Below are 23,387 nucleotides of genomic sequence, written 5' to 3' on the forward strand. Positions count from 1 at the left end.
AGTCAGAGTATTATATTAATGAGAGCATGCTGCAAATGAGTGAAACTAGAGAGAATTGATACTGGACAAAGAGTTAAAGTTTAGGATCACATTGTTAAAGTAGCTAAGTCATCATATCAGATTTGTAGAAAGAGGAAGAAAATCATTCTCCCTCTTTTCAAGGCTTTGATAAGATCTTACAGACAAATGGGTTCTGTAGAGATGAAGAGATAATAGAAAAGAGCCATTGGCAGATAATCAAGATGATATCCACCCTGGAATTTAGCAAATGAAGACAGACTGGGGGAATGTGGTGTGGTATAAGTGTGTTCTTAAGTTGTTTCAAAAATATTTGGAGGAAAAGAGATATGATCTAGTTACCAACTTGTACAGATTTAAAAGTTGGTAACTAGATCTTGCAGTATAGATTTCAGTTATGAGGGATAGATGAACTTGGAGTCAGCCCTGGCAGCTGAGTAAAGATATATATGGTGAGGAAGCATATAAGGTTGTCCTCATGGTGTGTCTGTGTGTCAAATGGACTGTGGTAGTCATGGAGGACTCCTAGTCCTCCATGATAAGAGGAGGACTAGAGGAGCCTGCATAATATAATAAAACTCTGGAAGCTGCAACATTCTGGCATGATTTTTTTTAATGTTATGATGCACATAAATCATTTTATATAATTTTTATTTCATTTTTAATAAATGCTATTCGTGTGTACTGTGCTTTAAACGATATCAGTTAATATTAAAGATGACAAGTTGTTTCCTTAAATATTAATCCTGTGAACTGGAATTGATTTTTATTTGAAAGTAATATATTTATATTAGTTTCAAATAGGAATCAAGCTGAATTGGCTTTTCAAAGATTTTAATAAGATTTTAGGAAAAAAAAAAAAAAAAAAACACAAATCTTATTAAAAGCCAGTTTATTTTTTAAAAAAAATTTTTCAGTAACAAAAATATTTTAGAAAATTTTTGTCATAGTTCTTTAATGTATATTTAGATTATTTTCATTTATTGATCATGGAAATTAACTCAGGTTGTAGAACACTTTATTATTTATGCATTATATATATATATATATATATATATATATATATATATATATATATAAACATTTTTATAGAAAGAAATTTTTTTTTTTCCAATACATTTCTGAAATGTGTTTTCTATATTTCTTTAATGTATATTTATGCTATTTTCATTCATTGATCATTAAAATTAACTTATGTTATGAACCATCTCTGTGCAATTAATTATAATTAATTGGATTTGAATTCAGATGGCCAGTGGGATCTTTCCAATTTTCACCTGCTTGACCTAGGCCGTCCTCATCATTCAATTAGGTGCATGACTATAGTTCACAATAAACTATGGTGTGGCTACAGGAATCGTATTCATGTCATAGATCCCAAAATGCTCACTGTTGAGGTAAAGTTTTTTTATTTCTTAGAAACATCTCTTTAGCTATGTAATACAGGAGGAATAAATTCAAGTCTCTGAGCATAATTAATTAATAATAAATGTTTGGCAAATGAATTTATTTACTTTTCATAATTGTCAGTTTGAGACATACTGCTTTTATAAGTATTTTCATTACTGACAGTCTTAACTAACACATAGTTGTTCACATGTAATAAAATTCAGAAAGTTTCATGAAAGTTGGCTGTGTTTTTGTAAAACAAAAAAGGCCAGTTAATTTATATTTACTGGCCTTTTTTATATTTATATTTACTGGCCTTGATCAAACCCCAGTAACTTGAATCATGGTTGCGAACTTTTTTTTTCTTTTGGTCAAGATTGAAAATCCTGTCTAGTAATGGGTCAGTGACATGGATCACCATCATCCTTTACCACCTAAAAGGTGCAACACACATTTCATATCCTCCTTTAGAAAGTGTTGTGATGAATGCAAAATGTAAGACATTGGAACTTGGTATAAAAGAAGTTTTAAAATCATTTGATCTAGGTATAAGTCATAGTCCATTACTTGAAAATTTGGATTAGTAAGGTTAGCATTTGGTAGTACATGTCGCCCCAGGTTATGGACAATCCAACTTAAGCTGTTCTGTATTTATGAATGGACTCCCAAGGCTTTCAAAAAGGATAATTAAATTAATAATTCAGGAACTAGTTTTTTCCATGCATGTAAACAAACCCACATGGCATAAGCGGTTCGTTGGCACAGCATGATCAGGATCAGATCATGCTGTGCTATTCTCATTGTTTATATGGTAGCTTATGCACAGCATCACTTTCGTTTTAACTTTTTTATTCAATTTTGTGAATCTGTGATTACCTTATCACCATGCTTCCAAAGCAAAAGTCCACTGCAAGTCCACATGAGCCTGCAGCGAAGAGAAGGCTGATTACAATGGAAACAAAAGTAGAAATAATTAAGTTTTCGGAGAGAGGCCAGATGCCATCATTCATTGGGAAAGCATTAGGCTTCAGTTGCTTGACTCTCGGAACAATTATAAAGTGAGAATAAGATCCTAACATTGACTGGCTTACTAAGGTTTACCATACAGTTAGTGAGAACATCAGCTACTACAGGGCCATTTACGATGAAAAAAAGAAAAAGGTTATGTAAACAACCCTAGATGCCTTTTTCAAGAAACCAACTTCAGTGGCAAGATCTCTTCGTCCAGCAACAGAATTGAATCCTGATTCTCTAGCACTAGAATCTGATCCTGATTCTCCAGCATCATCTCCATCTTCTGATTAATGTTAGCCTACCTTTTTGCCTTAAAATTGCCCCTTGCAGTAAGCAAGACATTGATGCAACATTAGGTGAGTGTTAACCTTTAATATTCTTTTTGGAAATTTCTTTTGTATGAGATATGAGTTTATGAGCCTTTGTATGAATTTGTTTTTATGTTATGTTTGTTTGAATTAAAAGAAAGAGCACAACAGTTTCAGTAACTTATTATTACAGTATTATTATTATTATTACAGTATTACACTGTATTATTATTGCCACATATGAGCCATTATATTATTATTACCATATATGCACTGTTCATCAGGGATCTGAGTTGTATACAAATCCAACCTAAAGACATTCTCAGAAACGTATCTCGTTCATAACCTGGGGACTGCCTGTACTAATCACATACAGTATAAATTGCAGTGAATTCTTTAGTTTTTTATCATTATTATTATTAACATCTGACCTACATAGAGTCAAAGAGCTCATCACAGAAGGTCCATACTCTCTCTCATACAAAAAAGATTATCAAACTATGCCTTGAACTGATTTACAGTTTCCACATTCTCAGGCAAAGCATTCTACTCCCAGTCACTCTCCATGTAAAGAACCTACTTGTCACTACTCTGCTCACACCCCTCATTATACAGCTTCCAGGGATGGCCTCTTATTCTACTCTTGTCTCTCTCTACTCTATGAAAAATCTCCTCCACATCAATCTGGTAACAATCCCCCCACCAAATATAATATCCATCACATCCCCACTCCTTCTATTCACAGAGCTCTGCAACATGCATTCCCTCAATCCATCCTCATATCTGACATTCCATAGACCTAACACTGACTTGGTAAACCTTCTCTGGATCATCTCCAGTACATCCTCGTCCCCTTTAAAACCAAATCCGTCAAAGCCTCATACAAGGGAACCATAACCTCTTTGCTTCTGCATGTCAATGTGCTCCTTATTATTGCCATAATCCATTGTTATGTTCTTATAATTTTAACAATGTAAAGTCTCTGTTTACCATCACTCCCAGATTTCTCATCTCTTTCACCTCCTTCAAAATTTCACCATTAATTGTATACTCTGTGGCCCAACCTTGCCTACCAAATTTCAAGACCTTGCACTTGGCAACTTACTGACTGCTCCATGCACATAGTCTGTTAAGATCCTCCTGCAAGGCTACAAAATCTGCTCTACTTCTCATAGTTCTCCCCAGTTTAGCATTATCACTTGCTCACTAAGCTAAGTTGCCTATACATTTCTTTTTCTCTACCTTCCATATTCCTTGGCCTTTAGCAACACCCAACTAAATATCTCATTCTTTCAACCTCCACCTCACACCATATTGCTTCAAAACCACTGCCACTTTTTTCCTCTTGTATCTGAACTTTGTGTAATTCCTCTACTATCATCAACACTCCCCCTCTTCTTGCTCTTCCTATCTTCAAGAAAAACATATACTTCCATTTCCATTCTCATCTAACCACGTTTCATTTATTCCAGCTATTTTTAGACAAATAAATTCAATCAATGCAACTTCATCTTCCTTATTTCTGATACTCCTAGCATTCTCGTAAATAGGCATAATAATTCATTTCTTGGTCTAATCACCAGTCCTACCCATGCTGCCCCACATCTGCAAATTTCTCCAGACTTACTTGCTGCTGTCTGTTCACTCTTCCCTTTTGTCCCATAATCCCCCCCCCTTCCCAGAGTCAACTACCACCCATGTATTCCAGACCTTTCCATTCTTGTAGTGACCATCCCCCCATATATGCATTCATTACTGCTTTCAAAAACTACTATCTTTACACTGTGTCTTCCTAGCCTATCCTGTTTCTTGTTCTTACATTCTCATCTTCATTCACATTGGCCTAACCTTGTCACCTCTTCTGCTCATTTACATCATCTGACTTCCACTGATACCTTGTTTCCATCACTGATTACATATTTTTCCAGCACTAGCCTTTCCAAGTGACTCACTCCAAAACTGTTCAGATGCAGCCCATCACTCATGGTTCCATTCATCCCTCAAACTCATCCCACACATTCACAAAGTGTACTTTAATAACCTGATATCCATCCTCACATTCTCCCTGTGCCCAATCAAATCATTTATTCCAGCTACATCCACTGACTCTCTCTCTCTCTCGCTCTCAACCAGAGCCTCAAGCACTCTGTTCATCTTTTCTTCTGGAAAGCAGACCTTGTACACCCTCTCATTCACCAAACCTTTTATAATATAATCTCCGTATAGTTTTCTCCACTATCTTTATTTTATTCTTTCACACTCTTCCATTTGGATCTATCATATGTCTGCCTCATTTCATTTCTCATCTTCATCATTTCATTCTTCAACTCTTGCATTCCAGGAACCATTCTTGCTATTGCTCCATCAGTCAGGCTTTTATCTATTCTCGTAGTCATGCCAGCTCTTGTACTGTCAGTCAGTTTCACTTTCGCTTTCACATTTATGCATTCTTTTCCTTTTTTAGTCATTTTCATATTCACTATCACATCTCTGCACTCATATTTTCATACTCACTCTTCTGGCTATTATTCTCATTCTTATACCCATCATTGCCTTAAACCTTGCATTGGATATTCTTCACTTTCTGTTTATGACTTTCATTCAGATTACTGCAGTCTTAACAAAGGTCATTTTTGCCTTCATTAACTATTATTCACAAAATTCTCTACAAAATCTACTAACAACCTTGATAATTAATATACATTCAGTCTCAGTATCATTAATTAAATAAATGTTTGGTGAAATGTATATAATTTTTCAAAATCTTACAAAGAATAAAACTCATCTTTGCTCCAGTGATGCCAGAGCTCCCTCTAATTCTTTGTTTCAAGAATTTTTTTATTTTTCTATAAAAATGTTGAATGGTAACGTTTCATCAACAAGACTATTATTGGAACTAATGCTAAAGAAAGGTCTAAGTAATTTCATGTCAGATGTTTTGTTGTTGGAACCTGCATAGTTTTTTTATATGTTCAGTAATACCATATCTTAGAAGAAGCAGCTTTTCAGCTGAGTCTAGAGTTAGTCAGTCTCTTGGCATAGTTTAAGTAGGATTTTCTCCCAGAAGAAACTGCTTTTTAACTCTACAACTTGGCAAAATAAGCAATAAAACACACATGTACATACTGATTGATATTCATTATAATTAGAAATATTGCATTTTGTGTAGCATGCCACAGAAGTGCACTTGACTAGGATAATGAGGAAATGTGGAGACCAGCTGTCTTACTGATCTTCAAAATGTTAGTGCTAAAATGAAATGAAAAATGTGTTAGAGGATTTATTTATTTATAAGATTTTTTGGTTGGCAATGGATTATTTATCACATAAGAAACAATATTCTCTTCTGATCTCAATATACATCACTCTCCATTAATAAGGTGTTTATATTTTGATGATATATTAATTCTCAGTGAAAAAAAATTTCACACGCTTTGACAGGCATTTAACATTAAAGGATGCCAAAAATAAAAATGCTCATTAAAATGGTGATTATGTATAATGAAGACAGTGTTGTGATTGAAGAAGAGGATGTTTTTACTTAACCTATGCCCACCCACTTCAAAATAGCAAACTGACAGATCGGTATCATGTAATATTTAGGTTATGATGAATAAAACACAAAGTAAATTTCCAAACACAGTACAAGAATTTTAATTTATAATACTCCACCCAGGGCTGTTCCGTGGGTGGGTTTGCGCCACCTGGGTTTAAAATTTTTTGTGCCCCCCCCCCCCTTTTCTATTAAAAATTAAAAGATCCCGAAGTACAATAACACGTTACGAATCATTTTCTTATACTGCACATTAAGAGGAATATATATTAAAATAAATTTTATTAACATTTTTTGTGAGCATGTTCGATTATACCGCCCCTAAATTGTACTGCCCGTGTTCATTGCACCCCGGCACGGAACGGGCCTGACTCCACCAATATTATAGGAATATGTTTGAGACCTGAGGTGGGTCCTATTTGGAAAGTCAAATAGTAAGATAAGTTAATACAGTATGCCTTATCAATCCTAGGACATTACAGTTTTGGAATTATCAGTTTGATTTCAGTTAAAGATACCAAGAAATTATATACTTGGTTTAATCCTTTATCCAAGTGTAAGCAGACAAAGTTTACACCTGAAAAAATATAATCAGGACTAGGACAACTCGTATATACAAGCTAATGACTTCACATCTTGCCTTAGTATCCCATAATGCAAAGCACATACCCTTACAGATATGTATAATGCTATGCATTATGGGAAGGATCACTACCCAGACTAATTTTGATCTTTTGTATAGGTGAAGTGGGCTCTAAAATTAAGACAATCCTGAAAGATCGCCCAACTCTGCATTGTTCCACTCAGTGACAGACTCACCACGTCACAGAGAACAACTTCTCAGCATTGGCTCTACTCAGAGACAGTCTCACCCCACCACCAAGCAGAGCCATAATCTCAGCAGTGGCCCCACTCAGAGACAGGCAAAAACCTACCCTCAAGCAGAGCCTCTCGGAGCCAGACCCAAACCAGTTTCAGTCTTTGTTGAGATCTCATCAGTGGGAACTAGACCCATAGATGATATTATGGTTGAAGTAATGCAGAAGTCATATTTTCATATGCAAGTTGCCAAAAGGTGTCACACCTTATTATTAAAATACTCTGGATTAGAGATAGTTGTTGGAAGTTTTTCCACTTGGTTATACTATAAATTAAAGATACCAGTGCATTATATACTAGGTTTAATCCTTTATCCAAGTGTAAGCAAACAAAGTTTGTGCCTGAAATATAATCTGGACTAGGGCAACTTGTATATAGAAGCTAATGACTTCACACCACTTCACCTCATTTATAATTACATCCTCTGAATGAGATGATCAAATCCAAGACCCTCAATCCTTGTGTGCCCTCTGTCTGAGGTAGTTGTCCCTCAAGAAACTCATTTTCTTTACTTCCAGTTGCTATCTCATAATCATCCCAGTCAATATTGCCATAATTAAAATCGCCCATTAATGATCTTCCTTTTCTTATTTGTTTGGCTAATTTGATTATGCATTTCATAGTCACTACTATGCACATTACCAGGTTGTCTATTTCCATATTCAGTTTGACATCCTCACCAAAAATTGTGCCTAAATAGATGAAAATGTTTTACTTGTTCTATAACTTCTCCATTCAGAAGAAACTGAATTTCAGATTTCATTGTCTTTGCTTTTTACTGCTGATTTTCCAACCAAAATTTGTTACAGCAGTTATTCAATTTAGTCAGAGAATTCTGCTGACTTGTACTAGATTTATTTAGAAGCATAACATCATCTGCATAAAATAAATAGCTGAGATTAATATCTCCTATTTTGATTTAAGATTTAATATCACTTTCCTTCATAATACAATCCATATAGATGATGAAAAACAGTGGAGATAATATACTCGCCTGTCTCACACCTAATTTAACATCAAACCTTCTTCCTGTACCCAGTGATGGACCAAGATAATTTCGCGCCCTGGGCAAACTCCGTGTGTGATGCCCCCAAAGTTTTTTTTTTATATTTAAATACTTTCTAATTGTAAGTATTTTTTCAAATTATTAATAATTTCATAACTTCATTATTTCTACTTATCATTTTTATTCACTCATATGTACTACATAAAAAAGAAACAAACAAAAATTATTGGTTTTACACTGTAATTTTAATTTTATCAATCAATTATAATTTAGATATATTTTTTCTTCATTTTAAAACTGTGAATGCTTTTATTCTTCCACTAGAAATCTATTTTCTGAGCAACGGCATTTTCAATAGATAACAAGGCTAAAGAATTTAATTTCTCATTTCGATCGCAAATATGTTTTGATAAGTTATAATTTGTAAACTTGTTGCTACTGTTATAGGAACTATCAGCAAAAGTTTCAATGTGATCCACGTATTTGGAACTATATTCTACAAATTGCTTGCTTTTAAAAATTGTAAAGTTTCTAACAGTGAATTGATGTTTTCCGGAAGTTAGCTGTCATTTTTGAATCTGAAATTTGCAAATCATTATTTTCAGTATTTTTGGAGGGAGTGCAGACTCTAAGGCCCTAGTGCTGGCCTTTGTTTTGGTGCCCCCCCCCCTACATTACTGCTGATGCACAACTTAAATATAGACTTAGAAAGTTTTTTAACTTTGGTATGGTATGTATTCAAGATACCAAGTAATTTTATTTTATATAAACTTGGTTTTAATCCTATTTCCCAAGTAAGCAAACAGACAAGAAAGTCAAGCTTGCACCTGCAAGTAGTGCAAGTCCAAGGCAACTCTTGGTAGTGCCAGTCGAGGCGATTCATTGTAAAGGTGGATAAAGCTCTGATCACTTTCCTTAGTATTTTTCCCTTAATGTAAAGCACATCCCTTTGCGGAGATGTACGATTCTAAACATTAAAGGCAGTGGTCAATACTCATACCGGTTTCAACCTTTATTGAGGTCTCTTCAGGGAGCCAGACCTAGAAATGCTAAGGATGAAATAATACAGAGCGCATTATGTATTTTACCAAAACACAAGGTGCTTTGACCTTATAAATATAAAATCTCACGATGAGAGATAGATGTAGAAAGTTTTTTAACTTGGGTATATTATGTATTCAAGATACCATGTAATTTTATTTTATATAAACTTGGTTTTAATCCTATTTCCCAAGTAATCAAACAGACAAGAAAGTCAAGTTTGCTCCTGCAAGTAGTGCAAGTCCAAGGCAACTCTTGGTAGTGCCAGTCGAGGCAACTCGTGGTAAAGGTGGATACATAATATACCCAAGTTGAAAAACTTTCTACATCTATCTCTCATCCTGAGATTTTATATTTATAAGGTCAAAGCACCTTGTGGCAACTTGTTTTGGTAAAATACATAATGAGCTCTGCATTACTTCATCCTTAGCATTATCAGGTCTGACTCCCACTGAATAGACCTCAATAAAGGTCGAAACCGGTATGGGTAGTGACAATTGCCTTTAATGTTTAGCATCATACATCTCCGCAAGGGGATGTGCTTTACATTAAGGGAAAAATACTAAGGAAAGTGATCGGATCTTTATCCACCTTTACCACGAGTTGCCTCGAATGGCACTACCAAGAGTTGTCTTGGACTTGCACTACTTGCAGGCGCAAACTTGACTTTCTTGTCTGTTTGCTTACTTGGGAAATAGGATTAAAAGCAAGTTTATGTAAAATAAAATTGCTTGGTATCTTGAATTAAATATAGACTGTGTATTGCTCAATATAATATTTCATTTACACAATATAATTATAGCAACTTTTGTCTTGGCTGCATTGTCATATGTCTTTTCCAGTTCTACAAAAGTTAAATACGGATCTTTTTTATATTCCCATGTCTTTTCCATTATCTCTCTTAAAGTAAAATTTTGATTTTAACCATCTCTATTTAGCCTGAATCTAGCTTGTTCTTTTCTAAGCTTTCATTACACAATTTTCTTAGCCATTTTTAAGTGCATTTGTATAAATTTTACCATCTGCCCTATAAAAATGAATTGCTGTGCATTTACAGTCATAATATGCAAAATTATATAGAGCTTCTGTAGTTCAGTCGGTATTGATGATGCCCTTCAGTTGGAAAGAAGATTTAGTGTTGAATCCCATCCAAGGCATGAAGATCCTTTATCAGCACTTTTCAACTAATTGTGAGTTAGCCACTCTTAACACAGGTAGAAGGGTTTTCCTCCCGGAAATTTTATTCTGTCATACCACAAAACAAGCAAACTGGCCACAAGAATGTATACAGTTGTTTAAAGACGATGCAGATAGGATTGACCACCCTATCAAAAGCAATAAGTAGGTTTCTTAGGTGTGAAGTTACTCAGTTATGACAGACCATTGAGCCTAACTCAAATGGAAGATGAAATGGGATGTGATAAACAGAATTAAAGAATATTTATTGTTTCAGATTTTTATCAAATTCTAGCATTTTGAAAAGACAGTCTGTGTTAAGTCAACTTCAGCTGCAAATCAGTTTTAGTAGGTTAATTTTAACTTTTTTTTGTGTATAACTTTGCAATCTAGTTGAGTAATATTTTGTAGAATTGCTAGTTGCTAACTTTTATGCACCATCCTACCAAAATGCACAGGTAAAAGCAAAGTATGTTTTCATTGAAAGAAATAATGTATCGTCTACTTTTGGTTATAATGACTGCTTCAGTATATCTTGGAAGACTTTCTCAGAATTTAGAAAGTGGGTGCTATTGCATTCCACTCTTGAGTCATTCTCTCAAGTTCATTTGGACTCTATGAAATGATATTTTCAGCTGATGTATTTACAGTCATCGCTTTCTTTTGTGATATGCAGTGTTACCATGTGTTCCAACATGTGGAAAGGTTTAAAAGCTCACATCATGAAATTGACAGAATGCTGAAATGCACAGCATTCTGTCAGAAAATTGATGTTGGACATAACTGTGGACCTAGTACCATGAAAAGTAGCACCCACATCATTTCACAGCACCAATTTCATTGTTTCATAGTCTTGATTCTCTATGCCTTAGCTTATGCAACCAGTTTTGTGAATTTGTTGTTTTTATCCAAGGCTTTTGGTTACCGGTAAATGGAAACACTAAGCATCTTGAAAGATTCTCTCTGGTCTGGTGACTACAAGTTAGCCAGCTCTCTCAGGAAGCATCAGTCCTTTTCAGTCAGTATATTATATGTTGTCTCATTATTACTTATGGATTTAGAAATGCTTAATTGCTGTGCACTAGCACATACAGACATTTTCCCCAAATGACATCCCACAGTCACTCTTCTCTGAAGCATTGTTATTACCTCTTTCCATATCATTATTGTTCACGCAAGATTAAAATGACTTCGAAGCAAACTATAGATCTTCTGTAGATGTTGATATAAAGATCAGGAGTTCACATTCATTTTGAAGTTTGGAGATATCACATAACTTTTGATAGGATAGTGTAGTTTCATTAATGTAATTTCATGAACAGCATACTTTAATATGTATTAAAGAAGGAAAATAAAAATAATTGAAAAAATAGGTTAAGAATACCTGAGATTTCTTTCTTGTTTTTCATTTTGTATCATGTTCTATCTCACTTTTTACTGATGAATTGTTTTGTTATTTTCAGAAATCATTTGATGCACATCCTCGAAAAGAAAGTCAAGTGCGCCAAATGGCTTGGGCTGGTGATGGCGTTTGGGTTACTATTCGTTTAGACAGCACTTTAAGGCTATACCATGCCCATACTCATGTGCATTTGCAAGATGTAGATATAGAACCCTATGTGAGCAAAATGTTGGGTAGGTTTCATTTTTAATTTCAGTAATTCAATTAATGAAAGACAATAGCACTAACAACCTTGTATAGAATATGAACTTGCATTTTGAAAGAAAATATTCAATTTCTAGACATATACAAATAAATGTTTAAGTTTCATTTTACAACTTCACATATATCTGTTTTTCACACTCGCATACGCTTTAGTTATCACAACTCTTGTATGAGATTGTAGCGATGCATCTACAAGTTTTTTCATATCTCTTTGAATTTTTCATCAGTATGCTACTGCCTTGATCGGCTTGTCACGTTAATGCAGATAATGATTCATGCAAGCAGGAATGGAATTGTTAGTATATGTCAGTGTAATAGTTTGAAGGAGATAAAAGAGTGTGAAAAAAGTGATATGGAAGTTAAAAAAAGAATGCATATACAATATTGGAGATCTCTAGTCTTTGACAAGTGCTTCGCAATACTATAGATGTTGGAGAGAGAGAGGGAGAGATGGAAATGTGTGTGGTTAGTAGAGAAGAAATAAAGAATTGTACAAAAAAAAGTAAAAAAGTATTTAGTGATTAGGAGTGTGCTAGACAAAGAAGACAAAAACATGTAAGATCTTTCTAAGCAACAAATACAAAATGTCTTATTCAGGAAATAACAATCAGAGAAAAGAAGGGGTAGCTATTATAGTCAATAATCATGATACCTTGAATCCTAAATACCAAGATAATCTTGAATGGCAGACAAATGGCAGGATAGTATTAATGGTTTCTCAGAGAATAAAAAAGATGAGATAGATGCATTGAGTGAGATCGCATTGTTGAATGGTGTGATAGAAAGGGCAAAACAGCAGCTAGAGTGCATGAACAAAAGTCAACTGAATGAACCAACCAATAATAAAAGGTATGACAGGAAAAATAGGCGTATGAATGTGAACATGAACAAAATGAAGGATAGAGTGCTGTATGGAGACTCGTTAGTACGAGGTGTGTTAGTAGAGGATTTGACAAAATCGTACCAACCTGGTGCGACCATAAAGGATGTAACTGAGTCTATTAGAGAGCAAAAGGAAAGGGTGAAAGAAATGATTGTCGTGGCAGGTACGAATGATTTGAAAGGAGATAAAATGGAAATGATAGAAAACCTGAATGAATTGTTTGAGGTAGCAAAAGAAAAGAGTGAGAGAGTTAGAATGATTAGTCTTTTGCCACGGTATGACAGTGAAATGTTTAAAAGGAGGGCCATAATTGCGAATGACTTTATGCATGGGTTATGTATGACGAGTGGTGTGGAATTTGTGGACGTGTGGAGTGAGTTTGATGGGCGAAAGGATCTATATAAGATGGATGGCTTGCATTTGAATGGTTACGGTGTAACAAGACTTGAGAGTTGCTGAATGTAGTGGATGTGCAAATTCAGGGAAACTAGATTTGTTAAGGGGGGGAGTAGATATACAGTCCTTAGGGAGGCAGTTGAATGTAAGAATGAATATAATATGCTAGAGCAAATAAGGACAACAAACCAGAGTGGGATAGTTAATATAAGGCATCAAGGTAGGGTTGGGGGCTAATGGGGGTCTTAAATTCATGTACACTAATACTAGGAGTATTAGGAACAAGAAGGAAGAGTTTTTGGCCATGGTTGGCACTTCCAGACCACAGGTTATTGGTATTAGTGAAACATGGCTGACTGTAGATGATATAGCTAGTGGGATTGAATGTGATGGGTATAGTGTGTTCAGGAATGACAGAGAGAATAAAATGGGGGGAGGAGTATTATTGATGATAGCTGATGAGCTACAGCCAAGGAGAATAGAAGTTGAATTGCAGGATAGAGAAAAGAGCACATTTGAGGTCATTTGGTGTGAGATTGTGGCTAGCAGAACTAAATATACAATTGGGTGCTGCTATAGACCAGGTGATGGAAAAGATGGTGGTGACAGTATGCACAAACAACTAGAAGAAATGAGTGGAAGGAGGGTGATTATTATGGGAGATTTCAACTATGGTCGCATTGATTGGAGTGAGGAGAGGACACACGGGAGGAAGGAATTGGATTTTATGCGGTTATTAAGGGATAACTATCTGCGACAGCATGTAATGGAAAATACTAGGGGTCAGAGAGTGCTTGACCTAGTAATTACATCTGAGGATTTGGCTGTAACAAATATGACCACATTGCCACCAATCGGTGAGAGTGATCATAGGGTCTTGACTTGGGAGGTGGCTAAAGGTGTAGAATTTTCAATTAAGACAGGGTACATGTGGAATTATCGGGCTGGAAAGTATGACAAGCTTAGGAGTTTGATTGGCTCAGTGCCATGCCATGTACAACTGCAAGGACTAGAAGTTGATAGTGCATGGGAGGTAGTTAAGAAGTGCTTGCATGAAGCAATGGCTGACTGTATACCTAGAAGCCAAATAATAAATCAAGTAGGGGTTAAATGGATGAATAACACCATTAAGCTTGAGCTGCAAAAAAAGAAACAACTATGGAGGGAATTTAAGGAGAAAGGTGACCAGCAGGCACATGAACGGTATAAAGCACAGTCCAGAAGGGTGACGAATGTGGTAAGAAAAGCAAAAAAGGATTATGAAAGAACATTGGCCATGCAGGCTAAAGAGAATCCTAAACAATTTTTTAGATATGTAGCAAGTAAAAGGAAAAATGTACATGGCAGAATGATTTTAAAGAATGTCGATGGTAGGGAGGTAACTGAATCAGTTGAGATAGCTGAGTTACTGAGTAAGCACTTTGCAAGAATATATCATCCAGGTGGTGACATTGCAGAAACGAATAAACCAGTAGATTATACGGGAATTGTGGTGAATGAAGTGGAGGTGAGTAGTCTATTGCATAACCTCAATGTCAATACATCTGTGGGATTGGATGGTATACCAGCTCGTGTAGTACGAGAAGCAGCTAAAGAATGGTCAGTACCCTTGACCATTTTGTTTAATTTGAGTCTCGGGTCTGGGTTAGTCCCGAGCGGGTGGAAATTGGGGAAAATAGTTCCACTGCATAAAGGTGGTTCCAAGACTGCTGTTGTAAATTACCGACCGATTAGCATAACAGGAATCATTGTCAAGGTCTTAGAGAAATTAGTCAAGAAAAGAATACAGGATTGGATAGATGAAAATGGGATATTGTATGGGGGACAACATGGTTTTGTGAAGGGTAGATCATGCCTCAGTAACTTGCTCACGTTTTATAACACAGTGACGGCTGAACTGGATAGGGGTAATGGGTTTACAGTGATACTACTGGACCTTGCCAAGGCCTTTGATAGGATACCACATGGAACCCTAATCAGTAAACTGGAGCAGATGGGTATAGATATAGGGTTGGTGAGATGGATAGGAGGGTGGTTGAAGGAGAGATACCAGAGAGTGGTTTATTCAGGAGTGGAGTCAAAAAGACGTCTTGCGACTAGTGGAGTGCTGCAGGGCTCTGTTCTTGGACCACTGCTTTTCAATTTGTTCATCAATGATATTGGAAAGGATTTGAGAGGAAGTGTTCACTTGTTTGCTGATGATGCAAAGTTGGGTAGAGCAATTGTGAGTGCACAGAATGTCAAAATTTTACAGGATGATTTGGATAGTTTGGAGAACTGGGCTAGGAAAAATGGATGTCAGTTTAATGTGGCAAAGTGTAAGTGGCAAATATACTGCTGCTGGCAAATATACAGCAATATACTGCTGCTATTCTTTTCACCCCCAAAGTGCAGAACTAAGGTTCTGCACTTTGGGGGTGAAAAGAATAGCAGCAGTATATCGCATTGGTGGAACCGTACTCCAGGAGATTGATGAGGCCAGAGATTTGGGAGTGCTGGTGGATAGGGAGTTGAAGTTTAGGGGGCACATTGCAAAAGTGACTAAAACAGCTCACCAAATCACTTGGCTTATGAAAAATACTTTAACATGCAGAGACAAACAAGTTGTTGTTCCTCTGTATCGAGCCTTGATAAGACCCTATCTGGACTTCTGTGCACAGTTATGGGCACCAGGGTTTCTTCGTGATGGGGAGGAAGTGGAGAGGGTCCAGAGACGAGTGACCAAGATGATAGCAGGTCTGTGGAACGAACCTTATGAGAATAGGTTGAAGATTTGTGGGTTGCAGAAATTGGACGATAGGCGAAGGAGGGGTGATATGATTGAGACATTCAAATTACTGAAGGGTTTTTATAAGATTGATCCAGAAGATATTTTTGAAAATATGACTGGTGGTGGGAGGACTAGGGGCCATGCATGGAAGCTGGGCAAGAGCGTGGTTGACAAGGGTGTTAGAGCTAGGTTTTTTACTTGGAGAGTGGTGAATGAGTGGAATAAGCTTCCAGAGTCTGTTGTGGGTGCTACGACCGTGAATGAGTTCAAGGCAAGACGTGATAGATACTGTGTGAATGTTGAATAGTTGTTCCAGACATGATGTTAGGGCCTCGATGAGTCTGTCGACTCCTTGGAGTTTCCCGGAACAATAATAATAATAATAATAATATTAATATCAAGCAGAGTGATATAAGTATATGTCAGAGTGATATCAGAATGTGGAACTGGACAATGAGACTTATTTGTGCCTATAGTCCCACATAAGGTTATGTTAAGGATGAAATGGAGGAATGTTTCTGGGCATTGGAGAAGGTAGCTGACACAATGAAAAAGGAAAAGTTGGTCCTTGTTGGAGATCTAAACAGCAGAGTAGGAAATGATTACCACACATATAGAAATGTTCTGGGAAAATTTGGAGATAAAAGAAAAGCTAATAATAATGGTAAATACCTGCTTGATTTCTGCTCAGGACATGGACTAGTTATTACTAACACCATGTTCCACCATAAAAATGTGCACAATTTCATATGGAGAGAAGATTCAAGAAATAAGAAAAAGTCTTATTGACTATGTTATAATTAGCAATGTTTTCCACTGGCTCAGAACACAGGAAGTGATCACTATTTAAAAGAATTATAAAAATGGAAGAAAACTCACATAATAAACTCTATTAACATAGAATTTTTGCCAGTGTATCATATGCATCATCAGTACAAGATCACAGAATGGCAATTAAACAATAACATACAATTCTAAAAATACCACCCGAGTAGCAGTTTTCAGTTATCATGCCACCTTTGTTATCTCTGATTCCTTTTACAGTACTCTTTCCTCCATTTCTAAGTTTTTTTTTCACTAGCCTCCAGAATATTTTTCTCCTTCCTGATATATTTATTTTCTATGTTCTTAGCAAAGTCTTCCCATGACTTTTGTTTAACTAGTTTTACACAGTGCTTGCTTTCTTACATTTTTCTCTGTATTCTATAATAGCAAAAAACTGACTTACTTCCCAGTAACTTTTGATATTCTTCTGGAATGGTGTTGAATACTATAGCAAAACGTTTAGACCTTCATATTTGAGCATTTCAGGTCAGATATCATCTTCTCCTGCTGCTTTTCCATATTTCAAGTTTTTGATGGCTTTTTCTACCTCATGTATTGATATGTACTCCTGTTTGCATTCCTCTTGAAATTTTTTGCTGTGGTTCTGTTACTGCTTTTTTATCTTCTTTGATGCTCTTTTCTCTATTTCTATTTTTTATTTTTTTTTCAATAACCTCTAGGACAGCGTTTCTCAACTTTCTAAGCCCAAGGACCAGTAAAATGCTTAAAACAATTCTACAGACCACTAAGTTACAGAGCAGTAGCTGGGGGGTGGGGGGAATCCACCCCGGGTGGCACTTTTTTGGCATTTAAGAAATCTTGCCATACCATCTATAAAACAGCAACTGAGTGATGAGATAGTCTTTGACAATGTCATTGATGATTTTGCAAACAGAAAAGCAAGAAAAATAACATTTTAGAATGTTGGAATTAAAGTTTTACTTCAGAAATAAACATAGTGTTTTTAATTTATTTCCCTCTACATCTTTTTGACTTTTCGTAATTTTTTTAAAAACCTATGTAGGAATTACCAACATTTTGGAAAAAAGGGTGCAAGCTCCATCTGAACAGAAGCCTATACATTTTTCCCACTGGATCCCTTCGTGTATTATGTACTTATTGAGAGTGTGTAATATTTCTTCTCCAGTTGTTCGGGATGGCAAAGTTCTACATAACAGAATATCATCATGAATGTTGTTATCATGCACATATCTTATGTAGCATATTAACTGCACATCATTTGTAACATCAGTAGTCTCGTTTATTTGTAACGCATCATAAGGGCTCTTCTTAACTATTTCGATTAACTGAGATTCTACTTCACCTGCCATATCATTAATTCTGCGACCAACAGTGTCATTTGAAAGAGGAATCAAATCAACATCTTTTAGTAACTTGTTGCCAAACATAGTTTTTACCACATCTTTTATAGCTGGAAGTAGTAAATTTTTCCTGATAGAATGAGGTTTCCCTGTTTTCGCTATGCGCAAACTTAAGAGATAGGATGCTTCCAGTACCTTGCTATTAATGGAACCCATGGCCGAAGTTACATCTTTCCCTTGATTTAATGTCCCTAAATGTCACTTAGGGTCATTAAATCAAGGCTTATGTCATCGGAGTTTGGCAGTTTCATGCACTCATTTGACAATACTTCATAACACAAAACACATTGAGGTTTTTGTTCACTTTCATCTCCACACCAAGTAAACCTGAATTCCAAATATAAACTGTTATATTTCCTACTGTATTTTTTCTTTGAACTGCTTGTTTCTTCTACTTTAATAGTATCAGATTTACTTGCTGTTACAACACATGCATCACAATTAGAGTTAGCATCACCTGTTTCATTTGCTCTTCTTTTCAAAGTCCTAGTTCTAAGCCACTTTTCCATTATTAAAATACTTTTCCAAAAAATATATAAATATATAAATACTGGGTTTAACTTACAAAACACTTTGTCCAAGTATCACTTAGCATTTCTGAAGATATACTGAGCATTGGTTGAAAGAGGGAACCTTCAATAATAAAAATCAATAAACAACAAGCAATTAGTTGAAATGTGGATAACACATGTTCACTTCAAATCTGACAAAACAGCAAGGGAAGGCGGAAGCAATAAAACTATATTGTTGTTCACTTCACCTGTCTTTTGTTATTCTTCATTCGGCAACTACAAAATTACCTGCAAAATGACGAATAATAAAAGAGGAATGAAGTGAACAACAATATTGTTTTATTGCTTCCACCTTTGAACATTCTGACGCTATTTGTTAGTTTTTTTAAGTCTCCATTTGATTTCAATAATTTTTACTTATTCAATTTTAATTTGTTTTGTTTGGATAATTAAAAAATATATATTTATTTAATTAATTTAAGTCTGCCTGCTGACCACCTGTCCCATCATCGTGGACCACAGGTTGAGAAACACTGCTCTAGGACATATTTCCACCTTCCTGATATTTATCTTCTGTATTCTTACCAGAGTCTTTCCATGACTTTTATTTAGCTACTTTCACATATAGCTTGGCTTCCTCTTATGCTTTTCTCTGTATTCTTTTGGCGGCATCTGCAAACTTATTTGTGAGGAACTCTCAGTATGTTTGAAAGTTTTCACTTGGTTATACTATAAATTAAAGATGCCAAGAAATTATATTGGTTTAATCCTTTATCCAAGTGTAAGAAAATAAAAATTTGCATGTGAAGTAACATCACAACTGGGCTACTTGTATATAGAGGCTAATGACTTCACATTAATTGTCTTAGTATTCCATAATGCAAGCCACATATCCTAATGGACATGTATCATGCCGACCGGTTTCAACCTTTATCGAAGTCTCATCAGCGGGAGCCATTATAAGATACTAAGGCAATCATTATCTATATACAAGTAGCACAGTCGTGATGCTACTTCACATGCAAATTTTTATTTGCTTACACTTGGATAAAAGATTAAACTAAGTGAAAAACTTTCAAACATCTTTCTCTAATCCAGAATATTTTAGTAATAAGGTGTGACACCTTTTGACTTCTATATTAAAAATATGACAAACGTAATTGAAAACCAAAAAAAGAAATGTAAAAGAAATGGTAGTGCTGGTATGTACAAATAATTTAAGTGGTGACAAACATAGTATGAGAGAAGATATGAAAGATCTGTTGGAAGAAGTGAGAAAGAAATGTGAAAGAGTAAAAATTGTGGGATTACTACCTAGATATGATAGTACTGAGTTAAGGAGGGTGATGATAGCAAATGATTTCATGCACAGGCTATGTAGAAGATATGGATGTGAGTTTATATATGTGCGTGTGTGGGAGGGGGGTGTTTGATGGCAGAAAAGATTTGTATAAGAATGATGGCCTGCACTTGAATTCATTTGGCATCAGAAGCCTGGAGAGATTACTTCTTGGTATGAGATTTAATGCAGAGAGTCAGGGAAAAACTGGATCATCAAGGGAGGAATGGCAAAAATGTGTGTGAAAGTTCAGCTATGGTGTACAAACATGATAAAGATATAAATGCCTTTGAACATGGTTATGTATGTGGCGAAGGAGTGGAAAAATATGCTTTGGACCTTTTAAGTATGTCTGGGGAGGGAAAAGAGAAAATTCTAGAAGAAGACCAAATACATTGCATATCTAATTATAAGAATAGGCTAGGTCATAATTTATTATGTCTATACACAATTTCCAGGAGCATTAGAAACAAAGGGATTGAGTTTGTTGCTTTATTGAATACAATGTGGCCTAAGATTGTAGGCATTAGTGAAACCTGGCTATCAGAATCAGATATGGTAAGTGGGATCGAGGTAAGTGTCATTCCTAAAAATAGTATATAACTGATATACTATTTTTAGGAATGATAGGAGAGGAGGAGGAGGAGTGCTACTAATGATATCAGTATTATTCTATTCTATATTATATATTCTATCCAGTTAGGGTAGAAATACAAGAAAACAATAATGGTAACAATGTCCCATGTAGCAATGAGTTTGAGTCTATTTGGTGTGAAGTGGAGGTTAACAGAATGAAATATATGGTGGGGTGTTGCTACAGACCTGGCAGCTCAGTTGTAGGGGATGAAGAAATGCATCGCCAAATTAGCCTTATGGGTACCAAGCAAACGATCATTATGGGTGACTTTAATTTTCCAAACATTGATTGGGTAGAAGAGAAATCTCATGATCAGAAAGAACAGGAATTTATTGAATTGTTGCGAGATAACTTTCTCAAGCAGCATGTGAAAGAAGGAACTCGAGGTCAAAGAGTGTTGGATTTGCTCATAGCATCAGAAGGGATCTCTGTGAAGAATATCGCTATTTTACCACCAATTGGTGACAGCGATCATGCTGTTCTTGCTTGGGAAGTATCTACTTGTATTGAAGCTCCTATTAAATCAGTCTACATGCTGAATTACAAAGCTGGAAATTATGATCAACTTAGAAGAATACTATCTTTGGTCCCATGGTATTAGTTACTGAATGGAAAAAATGTCAACAATGCATGGGAATCTTTGAAAAAGTGCTTGAGTGAGGCGGTATCTGAATCTATCCCTAGTATTCAAAGAATAAATAGGTTGGGAGTGAAATGGATGTGCAGCCTTATTAAGCTAGAGATCCACAAGTTATTCTTCAGAAATATGATGATGCAGAAAGAATATCATGAGAATAAGAGTGAGAGGAGATGAAATATATAAAGCTCAAGCCAGAAAAGTAATAAGTATTGTGAGAAAAGCTGAAACGGAGTATGAAAAGAAATTGGCCATGCAAGCTAATGACAATCCAAAAGAATTTTATCATTATGTCGCAAGCAAAAGAAAGAATGAATGTGGAAGAATAACTTTATTGAATGTAGATGGTACACAATTGTTGGAATCTAAGGAGATTGTTCATTAATGAGTGCTCACTTTGCTAAGATATATCAACCAGGTGTATGTAGCATGGTGCTACTGCTACGTTGGATGAAGAGTTAGAGGTCCATGAAAATGAAGTTGAAGAGCTCTCGCATAACCTGGATAAGAATTTGTCAATAGGAACAGATGGAATATCTGCCCATTTGTTAAAGGAATGTTCAGTTGAATTGGCTAGGCCTTTCACACATTTTATAACTTGAGTCTCAGCTCAAGTAAGATACCACAGGAATGGAAGGAATGTATGATAGTTCCATTGCAAGGGTAGTGCAAAAACTGATGTGTCTAACTATCGACCTATTAGTATCTCTGGTGTGGTAGTAAAGATTTTAGAGAAGTTGGTAAGAACTCTCATACAGAAATGGGTAGACAAGCATTTTATACTCTGCAGGGAGCAGCATGGGTTTACTAAAGGAAGGTCATGTTTTAGCAATTTGCTCATATTTTATAACAATGTTACAGCCGAGTTGGATAAAGGGAATGGATGCACTATGATAATGTTGGATTTTTCTAAGGCATTTGATAGATATCACACGATAGGCTGTTGTGTAAACTGGAGACTATGGGATGGGAACATAATCTATTGATTTGGATCAAAGGATGGTTGACAGACAGATATCAAAAAGTGGTGTACCTCAGGGTTCAGTCCTTGGGCCATTATTGTTCAATCTATACATTAATGACATCAAGCAGAGTCTATTATCAGATTTGCAATTGTTTGCTGATGATGCGAAGATAGGCAGGACAATCAGGGATGCTACTGATATTTAGCAATTACAAAATTATTTGAATAGACTGGAAATCTGGGCAAATGAAAATGGCTGTCAGTTTAATGTTAGTAAGTGTAAAGTTATGCACTTTGGTGTGATTAGAGTTCCAGTGGCATATTATATTAGCAGGGTTATGCTACAAGAAACTGAAGAGGCAAGGGATCTTGGTGTATTAGTGGATAAGAATTTAAAGGTCACATAGCAAAAGTTGCAAACACAACTCAGAGGAATAATTGCTATGTTGAAGCGAACCTTGACATGTAAGGATATGGAATTAATTTTGCTTCTTTATAAGGCATTGATAAGACCACACTTGGATTACTGTGCGCAGATTTAGTCTCCCGGGTTCCAAGGGGATAAAGAAGCTGTGAAAAGGGTGCAAAGAAGAGTTACAAAGATTATATCTGGATTATGGGATTTAGATTATGAGGAGAGATTGCAAGTATGTGGATTACAGACTCTGGTTAAGAGAAGAAAGAGGAGTGATATGGATAGAGATCTATAAACTTTTGAATGGGTGTTATAGCATTTCAACTGATGAAATTTTTCGTTATATGGAAGATGGGGAGAGAACACAGGGGCATCCATGGAAGTTAAATTTATTTGCAGTCAAGAAAGGGGTAAGAGCTAAGTTTTCCCTCCCAGAGAGCAGTGAGGAAGTGGAATAATTTGCCCTTATGGGTAGTGAGTGCATCCAGTGTGAATGAATTCAAAGGTAGGTATGATACCTGGGTTGGATAATTTACAGCCTCCCTCGATTAGTCCTTGACTCCCTGGAGGTCTCAGA

General features: G+C 35.8%; 1 protein-coding gene across 8 annotated transcripts in view; it reads left to right on the top strand.

Annotated features, from left to right (window-relative positions):
* The window catches only part of LOC150105717 (C-Jun-amino-terminal kinase-interacting protein 4-like), a 615,637-nt gene that overhangs the window by 520,902 nt on the left and 71,348 nt on the right, over positions 1-23,387 (top strand). For all 8 annotated transcript variants that reach the window (XM_090394309.1, XM_090394311.1, XM_090394312.1 and 5 more), the window contains 2 exons: positions 1,267-1,415; positions 11,848-12,019. In XM_090394309.1, the coding sequence (XP_090250435.1) occupies positions 1,267-1,415; positions 11,848-12,019 (321 nt within the window). The remainder of the gene's footprint in view (positions 1-1,266; positions 1,416-11,847; positions 12,020-23,387) is intronic.

Source organism: Typopeltis vanoorti, chromosome 6, assembly GCF_054136105.1.
Source record: "Typopeltis vanoorti isolate ZY-2024b chromosome 6, IOZ_Tvanoo_1.0, whole genome shotgun sequence".
Classification (NCBI taxonomy): domain Eukaryota; kingdom Metazoa; phylum Arthropoda; class Arachnida; order Uropygi; family Thelyphonidae; genus Typopeltis; species Typopeltis vanoorti.